We start from the raw sequence: 12172 nt of genomic DNA on the forward strand, positions 1-12172 counted from the left end.
TTCCTGTTCTTTTAGCCTTTCTATATTGGATAAAATAAAAGTCGGTGGCAACTCTTGCTTATCGCACATTTCGACAAATAAAGTCAGTTCACCGTATTACAGAACTGGAGACTCTGCTGGGGAGTCTTTCGATTAAAAAGAGGGGTTACCTTAAAGTTTAGGATCACTTTAATTGTTTGATTTGTCTGCTTTATATTTCAAAGGCTGTTTTGGGTATTTACTTGTGTGAAAGATCCTAACCCGGATCTGAGTACCTTAGGTAAATGGCATGAGACCAAGGAGACTGCACAGCGTATACTGATGTGGTTGATATGGTGGCCATCGTTAGTGTGACACATTTGTTTGTCCTGGTGTTCCTTGGGATCCGACTTGAGGAAACACTTGGCTGTTGCGTGGTGTCATTAAGCACTAATTTGCCCTAGAACCCTAGTTGAACTTGACTTTGGCCTATTAGAAAGTAGCGAGATAGCTGGCTTTGGTTCCGACTGAAGTTGGTTGATACTCGAAGCTACACTCATATGGACTAGACTTTCAGGACCTTCTCGGTTGGCGATTCGATTGCCGAACTGAGATAAGCGCCTTCGAGAAAGGTCAATGATATGAGCTCCCTAGAACCCGATCTTTATGTAGGATAGGTTGAACCAACTAAACTTCAGTGGGGAGGGTACTTACCTACGAACTTCATGCAAGCCTCTAAACCTAAGGGCACTTGTGTGACTTGTTTGTTTTTGCTACTAACATTTGTTTTCCTTGCAGGTTTTGCTAAAATACTTGTTTGCCCTTACTATCTTACGCTGTGCTTAATGAACTACATTCGCATAACATTCATGACATCATGACATCATAAGCATAACATGATCTAACTAACCATTTCAAGGATCTTAGGGATTTAGGGCGCATAATTTCAGGTACTCTTATCAAGGACCGAATTCCTAATCAAGGGGCAAGAGGATTTATTTTCCTCTGGCCACATACCTTCTAATCCGTAGACTCAGTACCTATCAAGGGGCAAGAGGATTTATTTTCCTCTGGCCACATACCTTCCAATCCGTAGACTCAGTACCTATCAAGGGGCAAGAGGATTTATTTTCCTCTAGCCACATACCTTCCAATTCAAGAAGTATCCTGAATCAGAGGCGATGAACCACTCGATATGGTGAACTTAATTCTTAAAGAAGGACGCTTAAAGACGAAAGCCAAGGTTCCGTAGACGAAGCTGTGACTGATTAAATGTCTAAATGTTGCTAACTAAATTCCTAAAGATCCTTGAAAACATTGCATCTGCATTCATAACATCGCACCACAGGTTTCTACCGCAGGTTTCTCACCTCCTCGCTGTTTATTTCAGCACCATGAATCTCGAGCAATCAGTCAAAGACCTTCAAGCTCAGAATGCCCAGTTTCAAGATTTGATCATGAACTTGTCCAAGGGGCAAGAAGAGATGAAAACCATGCTGACTAAAAAGAAGAAGAAAGGCAAGAAGACTCTGGGGAAAAGGCTTAGACCAATCTTGCAACTCAGGGATGCCGAAGCCTCTGAAGACAGTGACGAAGATGAGCAAGATGATGATGCTAGTATCAAAACTGATGCAAAAAAGTAACCATGATTCCGCCAAGCCCTTTGAAGAAGAAGAAGACTATCACCATGAGGATGAACATCCTGATGACAAATACAAGTTGTTGGAAGAACGTATGAAAGCCATGGAAATTCAAAAGATACCTGGGTTAGATTTTGAAGAACTAGGACTCATCTCATTTATATGATTTCCGTCTACTACCAACAAGAGATTAAGGGTGATCAAGTCCTCAATTTGTCAATAGATAGTTAAAAATCATATTTAAGCATAAACCGTCGTTACTACATAACAGTGTCCTTTCCGGGTTTGCACTCAAACTCATTAACATCGTCATAGTTCAATAACTCACTACGGTGTCCTTCTTCTAGAATATTCTTCCGAAGCTCAAAACATCAGTTACACAAATCCAATCACTCAACCTCATTACACCGTTCTCGTCGATTTTGAATTCACCGCCTTTACCTTGGTAATTCAAAGTTAACCTATCGATCAACTCAACGTCATCTTCCTGACCTTTTCTAATCTCGTCAAGAATACCGCTAGTCATCTTTAGCATACCCAAGCTAACACTATTAGAAGTGCCTTCACATACCAACTCAAGTCTCAAAATTGTCCAATTAAATCCAACTCATTCATCATTAGCACCGACATATTTAAAGACTTCCTACGCAACACAGTAGCACAACATTTTCCTTACCAGGGTGGTAATTCAAACCAAAATCATAATCCTAGAAAATACTCTAAACATCTCTGCCGCCTCATATTAAGCCCTTTCTGATCAAAGAGGTACTTCACTCTTATAATCACAAAACACTTCGAATCTTAAACCATACAATTAACCTGCAAGAACAAGACAACATTCATAACTCGTGGTCCTACTCCAAATTTTATGACATCTTTCGTGCCCAATTATCATTCCACTCGACATCTCAACAAAGTCTTCCTCACATTCAATAGGTGTCAGAAATCCTCTAAAATTCTTCTTTTATACTTATCGTTACTTTGCCATCACAAATACGATTCCAAGAGTTCTAAAGTTTATTCCATCTTTATTACTAATGCACTCTTCACTAAAATTCATCGGCACTCAAACCATCTTTATTACCGAACATCTCATCAACCTATTCATCAACAACATGTTCCACTCAATTTTTGTTTCAAACAATCACGGTAGTAGGCATTCCTATTCAACCAATTTCACGCTTCCTTAACCGACTCCACAATATCTCCTTATAGGATCAATCTACTGTATTTATAACTCTCCCATAAGGTAGAACATAATCTCTCCTCTTCGTAGGTTCAAACGGCACATTAATCCGACGCTCGAAACTCAAGATATGAATTTTCCAATCATTGCCCGAAAAATGCAACACTGACATCATGCATCGACACTCTATACGATACATCCAAAACTCCTCAAATGGGTATATTCAATTCTTAAAATTACTCCACAACAAACCTTCTAATTATTCCTTCAATCCATTCAACACTGACACTGACATCCCGTGCAGTACCAATAAACAAGTCTAGTTATAAGAACAAGAGTAACCATAACTTCACCTCTTTCCAACGTCATCCTGTCACAATTAATTATGTTACAGCTGCTGCAACTATTTTTATAACAAATTTCATCTCGTTAGCTTTCCGACGCTTCAAACGGAACTCAATTCGGATGTCCAGAACTCCAGTTATGAATTTTCGAAGTTCCGCAGCTATTCAGCAATTTTCCTGCGTTTTGCTTACGAAAATCTCTCTCCAAAACTCATTCTCTTCAACTCTATCACATTCCAAACAGCCCCTTATCGTATCTCTTCACTTCCAAACATTCTTATGACTTGAGTAACATATCCCATCACCGACGTGCGATTTCTGGAACATTACGACAGCATTCTTCTTTGCAAACTTGCAGCTGAATCTCTTCCGAGGCGTAAAGCTACTCAACTGACATCTTCGCAGTACACCAGTAGAGCTGACACATCGCAACTTTCCAATTTCCTTCTCTTACAATAACTATCAATTACCTCTAATCATCTTCCTTCAAGATGTTCCAACTCAATTCCCAGTGAAGTCTTAATTCCAAGTCACCTTCAATTCGGGAAACAACAAACTCCAACAACGCTCGCACTGTTGCCAACAACAGCCTACTGAATCAATCTTCTTACAACTAAAACATAACCGAGAAGCAAAGCTTCTCCCCCACTTGTTTCAATCCAACACCTGCAACAAACAACCAAGTACCGACAGTGATTCACTCACACACTACAACGAGGAAGGGATTTAAAAGCGCTTTTTATAGCCTTTAAAAGCGCTTAAAAGCGCTGTGAAAGGTGGCGCTGGCGTAGCTAACAAAAGCGCTTCTGAAAGCGCTCTGGTAGGCCCCCCTATAAGAGCGCTTTTCTGGAAAAAGCGCTCTTGTAGGCCCCCCTTTAAGAGCGCTTTTCTGGAAAAAGCGCTCTGGTAGGCCCCCCTTTAAGTGCGCTTTTTCCAGAAAAGCGCTGTGATAGGCCCCCCTGTGAGAGTAAAAAATAAAAAAAAAACGCAATATACTAAAGCGCTTTTGGAAAAGCGCTCTTATAGGGTGGGCCTTAAGAGCGCTTTTTCTGGAAAAAGCGCTCTGATAGCCCCCCCTATAAGAGCGCTTTTCCAAAAGCGCTTTAGTATGTTGCTTTTTTTTTTTTTTTGCTTTTTTATTAATCTTTGGCAGCGCTTTTACAAATAAGCGCTTTAGTAGGTGGGCCTTTAAGAGCGCTTTTCAAAAGCGCTTTCGTTGCTAAATGAGGTATTTTAATGTGCAGCCTGTAATTTAATCCTCCCAGTCGACCTGTAATATTTTCGACCTGTAATATGTTTTCAACCTGTAATATTTTCGACCTGTAATTTATTTTCGACGATATTATTTCAGCCATCAGTAAGACAATATATATATACTAATATAATACCATTATAATATCCAAAATTATATATATACATCATTACAACATCAATAATATTATAGTTCAAATCGACACAAATCCTACATGAAAAAGCGCTTAATATAAAATTGACACAAATCTTCTTTGATTTCTTCCAATTTAAGCTTCGGGTACGCAGCAGCACGGAATTCGTCAAGGTACTACAAAACAAAAACATAATATGAATGATATATTTAGTTAAATGTAATAAATTATATGAAATTATCTTAAGTTATAAATTCATACCGTGAGCGGAATCTCTAATTGATTCGCCTGAAGGATTTCTTTCATATACCTCAAAACAAAGTATCCGCAATCGTAACTGTTTCGCTGTTGCGGATACTACATAGAAAAACAAATAAGATTCTATAGTTGTCTTGTTTTATCAAGTAGCATAAATATATTATAAGCAACATTGTGAAAAATAATGTACCTGCACTTGGATCCAAGTAATGTTGTTAGATTTAGTTCGGGATACATGTGCGTCCCGTTGACTTCGGAACACTTGTATTGATCTAATTAACAAATATATAAAAGCATATGTTTAGATCAATCCCACAAATAAGTAAATATATAAATATACACGAATATATATTTAGAACGAATTCAGATAATACACGACTTCCCTTATAGGGTTGATAGCAAGCAGCAACCAGTGTGCTCTATACATTAAAACAATAGGTTATATGAAAATTTTGCTATACACAAAAGAAACAGAGATTAGATGAACAAAGAATGAGAAACTAACCCTACTGGTCGGGTATTATACGCCCAAAGATGCAGACTTTCTGTATTGCCGGTGGACATGAATCTATCTACTAAGCGCTGTCTAACTGATTCCGGTTCCGAAGCAATAGCCATTCCGCTGCAGTGGGCGGAAGACACGAAACGGAATCTGTTAGACAACGGAGTCCCGCGCAACACTCTGTCATACAACAACCTTAAATAAAAACATAATAAACATTAGATTATTTTCATTGAAATGTGTAAATAAATTATATTGTGGGACTAATTAAATAATATATCGGATGAGTGAATATTACCGGATGTATGAGTGCATGTTAGTGACGCCTAGTTGATCATGCTTAAAAATCTCCTCCAAGTCATCAATTGTAATAAGTGACTTGAATTCAATACCGAAGACACTTTCATCCATAACGATTTCACGTAAAGCACCATCCTTCAAATCGGACATATCAACCATTGTTGCGAGCGTCGACCGGTACCGAGGCACAAAAGCACCGCCTTTTTTTCCCGCTGGCTTCGGAGGACCAGTGGGTGGTACGGTACGAACTTGCTGCGTCACTTGTTGTGACTCCCGAGCGGATGCCTAAAAATCATATAAGTTAGGTAAAATATAAAATCATGCAGATTTAGATTCAGATTAATTATTAACACTTTAAATGTACCTCTTTTAGTGATGCAACGGACTCCTCCTCCTGTAAAATCCCTTTACCCTTAACTGTGGGTTTTATAGGAGCAGTCTAAAATTAAAATGTAAAAAATAATTAATAAACGGTTTAGAATTGACATTCGAAAACTAAATGATTCATAATCGTTTTCAATATACCTCATCACTAATGGTAATGAGCTCCGAGGGCCATGCAACAAATGATCCTATTGCATCTCGCAGCAATGTCGTCTCTGAGACCATGTCAGGTACCGGTAGCATCGCATCATGATCTACTACAACATCCACCGATACTTTCAGGTGTCCATCCGGGAGCGGTCTATGGTGAAGTAAATCTCCCAAAGTGTTGTGCACTTTTCCCTTGCCAACTAGTCGATAATTCGGTTCCGATAAGTATAGTTGGCAAGATGAAATGCCCTAAACCAATAGTAAATATAAAGTCATTATCATTAATAAAATAGAACAATTTAAAAGGAAAAAAATTATAATTACCTCGGGAAATTTCCTTTGATAGTTGATACTAACCTTATCACTAGTTTCTTTCACCGATGAAGTGTTGCACTTTTCTCTCATATACACTTCTTTATCTCTTTGCAATTCAGAGACTTGTGCTTGCAATTCCGCCAACTTTTGCAACACTTCTTCATTTGAAGGATTTCTTCTCCTAGGACTCTTGTAAAAAGAGGTTGGAGTCACACCATGACCCTTACCCCTCACCCGACCGGGATACTCAGGAGCATCTAGTGCTCTACTAAGTACGCTCCCATCACCGGTGGATGCCGATTGCGACAAGGTCTCCTGTAATTCATTTACATTAAAAAATCATTTATATATATATATATTAAAAAACATTTGATTTAATTAAAGACACAGTATTATACTTACACATTCAGTAAAAACTCTCTGAACTTCGGGATCGACAGCTTGACTCTTGCCCACACGAGCTTCCCTCCACAACACATGTACAGGAAGTGAGGTTTCCTCACTTTTAGACTCCTCTAACTATGCATTGACACAAATGATAAAATCGTCAAATAAAACACATTTAGACAATTAATTAAAATGCATTTCTATTTACTTACAAGTTTATCCTCTAAGCGTGCATATCCCATACGCCCTTTTTTGTATGGATACGCGGGTTTGGATGCTCTCGCACTATTCGTGGCACTCCTTTTCCGAAAATCTTCATCTCTTTGATTTACAAACTCAGCCCAATCTTTTTCACCAATGAAGATCTCATACTTTTTTGGCCGTCCCGGTGCCTCTTCAAGAAAGTTTCCATCTTTATCCTTAAGATAGGTGTTTGTCAAAAAGGCTTTCCACCCTCTATATCTTTTGCCGGCCAAACTAAGTATGTAGCGTTTACAATCATCTGGTATCTCAAAAGTCCTCTGCAAAAAAACATACGCATAGTGTGTTAGTATAAGTAATTTAAACAATTTATCGTCAAGATAATAACAACAATTAACCATATATGATATATACCTGAAGCTCGTCCCAAATCGCTTTTTTTTCGCATCCAACTCTTCGCTTTTCAGATTCCATTTAGCTGTGGAGACCGGAATATGCATACGAACAAGTGTACCAATATAGCTGGTCAACTTTGCAGAATTAGGACCAATTGCTTGTTTATCAGAATTCCAATCCAAACGGTATACTAATCCTTGGTCTCTATGTCGAACGATTCCCTTCATAATAGTGATGCCTCGTGCAACTTCTTTTGCTTCAGTATCAGGTGGAGCATTTGTATCCGTGGCATCTCTTTCTTGAGCATCTCTTTCTTGTGAGTTTTCGGGTGGAGCATCTCTATCCGGAGCCATTTAACCTGTATCAAACAAACTAAAGCACATTAGTACACTATTAATAAGCTAACAATCTATACAAGTAAAATGGAAGTCAAACCATGCATGTACAAGTGTATCGGAAACGAAATCGGTACAAATCAAAATAAGCGTCAAAAAAGAAAGTTGTCGGAATTGAACGATATTTACATGGCTATGGTAAAACATCCCCACGGACTCAAAAATAAAGTCGGTTTTCCGAAATTCAGACCCTAAGCCCGACTTTTGATTACGGGCAGAAGCAAAACCGATAAAAAAACAGTCCCGAAATGTAAAGATAAGTGCATGAGCAGCTCCGGAATCGTCAAAATAGTATAGTTACATGTAAAGAAGTCGACAAACGGATACATGGTTCAAAAGTTATGTACAAAACGAGAATATGCACCAAAATTGAATAAGTACTATACTATTGATTAAAACAATCGGTACAAATTGAATAAAACAAATTAGTCGGAATATGTATACTATTACCTTTATCACTAACGTCTCTTTCTTTTCTTGGTAGGATTGTGTTCTACGCGTCTCTTAACAACGCGGACGGTTGGATTGATCCAAATACCCTCATTATGATCATTTCTAGTACAAGATTCATTCTCATTTTGATCGTTTCTTGTACAAGATTCAATGCCAACACCAATATCACCTTGATCTTCAATGTTTTCATCAACTATTTTGTTAGATGAAAGCACTATAGACCATTTCGTACTTGTCGGATCATTGACATAGAACACTTGTTTAGCTTGAGAGACTAGAATGAAAGGCTCATCTTTGTACCCTACCCTATTGAGATCCACTTGCAAAAATCCTGACTTATCCATTCGTATGCCACTATTATTTTCAACCCACTTGCAACCAAATACAGGAATCTGAAACTTCGCGTAATCAAACACCAAAATGCGCTTGATAACCCCAAAATATGACAAATTTGCAAATTTCGGATTTAAGTCATTCGCACTTGATATGTGCATTGCTTCAGCTACCAAGGTAACACCACTATTTTGCATAGTACTTTTATCATCCTGTTCTTTGGTATAAAATGTGTATCCATTAATAGAGTATGCGCTATAAGAAAGCACAATTATAGTTGGACCATAGGCTAAACATCTCAACCTTTCTGTTACTGAAGCAGGATCTGAACGATACTTTGAATAAATATGATCCCTAAACCACGGTATGAAACTTCGATTGTGCTCTCGTACTATCCAGTTCTCATTTCTATTTGGATTTAAATCTCGGAGAACAACCTTGTGCATTTCAACATACGGCTCAACCTCAATCTCATTGTGCAGAACATACAAGTGCGCTTGATCCCGTTCGACCATTGATACTGTCACAACTTTATTTCCAATTAGCCTTTTTCCTTCTTTTTTTCCGACAATATGAGATTTGGGGAGTCCAATTGATTGAACATTTGACAGATATTCAGTACAAAACTCAACCGCTTCTTCAACAACGTATCGTTCGGCAATACAACCCTCCGGTCGACTTCTGTTTTTCACGTACCCTTTTAATATTTTCATATAACGTTCAGCAGGGTACATTCATCTCATATAAGCTGGTCCGCACAATTGTGTCTCTTTCACAAGATGAACGACTAGATGAACCATTATGTCAAAAAACGAGGGAGGAAAATACATTTCAAGATCAAATAAAGTAACAACTATCTCTTTTTGCAATGTTGGTAAGATCGCGGGATCGACCACCTTACTGCAAATTGACCTGAAGAAGAAACACAGCTTAGTTATTGCACTTCTTACTTTTTCTGGCAGAATAGAACGTATACCTATTGGTAAAAAATGTTCCATTATAACATGACAATCATGCGTCTTCAAACTCTTTAACTTGAGGTCTTTCATGGACACAAGTCTTCTAATATCTGAAGAGTAGCCTTCTGGAACTTTAACTTCACTGAGGAACTTACACAATGTTTTCTTCTCCTTTCTAGATAGAGTGTAAACAGCAGGTGGCAGATATGTTCGTCTTCCTTTCGTCACGGGTCCCAATTCAGTTCTCATCCCCATGTTTACCATGTCCTTCCTTATGTTAAGGCCATCCTTAGACTTTCCTTGTATATTGAGTAACGTACCTATGACGCTGTCAAATACATTTTTTTCAATATGCATAACATCCAGGAAATGTCTTACGTACAACGACTTCCAATATGGAAGTTCAAAAAAAATGGACTTCTTCTTCCACCCACCCTTGACAAGTGAATGTGCAAAAGGCTTGCCAAACTGAGTGCTCACATCTTTCACCTTTTCAAAAATTTGATCACCTGACAAAAAAGGCGGGGCTGTACCATGTTCGGCCTTTCCGTTGAATTCTTTTCTCCACCCACGGTAGTGATGATTAGAATTTAAGAATCTACGATGGCCGAGAAAGACATTCTTCTGACAAAGCTCCAATCGTGTCGTATCGGTTTCATCTTCACAAACGGGACACACCTTTTGACCTTTATTGCTGTACCCGGATAGATTTCCGTATGCTGGAAAATCATTAATTGTTCCAAACAACATCGCCCTCCAGTTGAAACTTTCCTTCCTATACCCATCGTAAACCTCCACACCGTTGTCCCACAAAAACTTTAAATCTTCGATTAACGGTGCCAAGTATACGTCTATGTCATTCCCTGGTTGTTTAGGCCCAGAAATTAGCATAGATAACATCATGTACTTACGCTTCATACATAGCCACGGAGGTAGGTTATAGATCATAAGAATCACAGGCCATGTGCTATGCGAGATACTTTGAATACCATGCGGGTTCATTCCATCAGTAGACAATGACAACCGAAGGTTTCTTGCTTCTTTTCCAAATTCAGGATAATCAGTATCAACTTTCATCCATTGTGGTGAGTCTGCCGGATGTCGCAACTTTCCATCAATAATTCTTTCATCTGCATGCCAAGTCAAGTGTCTTGAATCGGTCTCACTACGATACATGCGTCTAAATCTCGGAATTATAGGAAAATACCATAAGACTTTAGCAGGAGATAACTTTTTCTTATATCGAGGGGCACCACATTTAGGACACTCATTCAACGCTGCATACTCGTTTCGAAACCAAACGCAATCGTTTGGACATGCATGTATCTTATCATAGCTCATGCCAATAGAGGACAACATCTTTTTGGCTTCATACGTTCGATTGGGAAGAACATTATCCTCTGGTAGCATATCTTTCATAAGGGCTAATAACTCTGTGAAACTTTTATCCGACCATCCATTGTCCGCCTTTAAGTTGTACAACTTTAACACCGCAGACAATCTTGTGAATTTTGAACAACCATCATACAACGGTTTCTCTGCATCGCTTACCAACCTCTCAAACATTTTGGGACAATCCGCAAGATCTTCTTCAAGCGCTTCTGCAATCTCTTCGACTCGATCGCAAACGTATGTGTCTGTGCAATCGTCGTTTGAAGCATACTTCCTATTACACCTCGACTCAGCATTCCCGTTACTTTTCTCACCATGCATTGTCCAACATGTATAACTTCTATCAATTCCAAACCGTAGTAAATGGGATCCCAACTGTTCCCCGTCAACCTTACCCCCATAACAGCAACCCAAGCAAGGACACGGCATTCGAAGCGGGTCTTCGGAGTGCTTAACCGCAAACTCAACGAATTCCCATACCCCTTTCTCGTACTGTCTCGACAATCGGTTTGAATTCATCCATGTCTTATCCATGTCTTAATTAAGCTAAACAAATGCTTCTTGGTTTCTCTATCAGGTACTAAGGAATTCTGTCAAGATAATAAATAGCTATCATCATAATAGAATACCAAATCAGAATACCCGATTTCTTAAAGAAGACATTACCTTATTTCAAGGTAATATAAGTCCACAAACCAAAAAACTGGTTGAAAATGAAATCACTAGTAAAAATTTGAAAGAGAATAATGTAAAATTTGAAAGAGAATAATGTGAATGTTTCCCATCTCATTTCATTTCAGAAATAAATATAGATATTTCCTTCTTATCTCTTAAAGTCAATTTAATATATGAGCATGTTTTAATATAGTTCAATCCATTTCAAAACTTGTAGAATTCCATAAACCAAGTTGCAATAAAGTAGAGACATCAATATGAACTCATACATTAAATCCAAGACCAAACTAAGACACCTTTTTCAATTTACAAAATAGCAAGAGGAAGAGTTGAAATGTTTGTATTACATTCAAACATGCTCATAGTGCACAACGATCATGGTTTAGAATAAAGATAGCATTTTCATTCTCAATCCCACAAATAAGTAAATATATAAATATACCTCACGAAATAGTATGCCAAAGTTTTCATGTAATCAAAATAACAGTAGAACTTCAAAACTTATACTTTTATATAAAACCTCACGAAACATTGTTCCAATAAGTCAACAAAACCTGAA

The 12172-nt window shown here is 38.2% G+C and overlaps 1 protein-coding gene across 1 annotated transcript; it reads right to left on the minus strand.

Moving 5' to 3' along the window:
- Positions 1 to 1324: 1324 nt before the first annotated feature.
- LOC131618709 (uncharacterized) lies at positions 1325 to 7718 on the minus strand. The gene is made up of 5 exons (XM_058889876.1): positions 7425 to 7718; positions 7022 to 7330; positions 6825 to 6941; positions 6710 to 6737; positions 1325 to 1335 (listed from the first exon to the last, which is right to left on the minus strand). Exons 1-5 carry the CDS (start codon positions 7482 to 7484, stop codon positions 1325 to 1327), a joined length of 525 nt encoding a protein of 174 aa, XP_058745859.1. The 5' UTR covers positions 7485 to 7718.
- Positions 7719 to 12172: the final 4454 nt, after the last annotated feature.

The sequence above is a fragment of the Vicia villosa genome, linkage group LG7 (genome assembly GCF_029867415.1).
Source record: "Vicia villosa cultivar HV-30 ecotype Madison, WI linkage group LG7, Vvil1.0, whole genome shotgun sequence".
In the NCBI taxonomy this organism is placed as follows: Eukaryota; Viridiplantae; Streptophyta; class Magnoliopsida; order Fabales; family Fabaceae; genus Vicia; species Vicia villosa.

Bases quoted from the DNA above. Each gene is read 5' to 3' on its own strand.
- LOC131618709 (XM_058889876.1), bottom strand. From the start codon at position 7,484: ATGGAATCTGAAAAGCGAAGAGTTGGATGCGAAAAAAAAGCGATTTGG. The intron at 7,331-7,424 runs GTATATATCATA...GTTTTTTTGCAG, and splicing joins CGATTTGGGACGAGCTTCAG to AGGACTTTTGAGATACCAGA. The intron at 6,738-6,824 runs GTAAGTATAATA...AATGAATTACAG, and splicing joins AGAGAGTTTTTACTGAATGT to GAGACCTTGTCGCAATCGGC.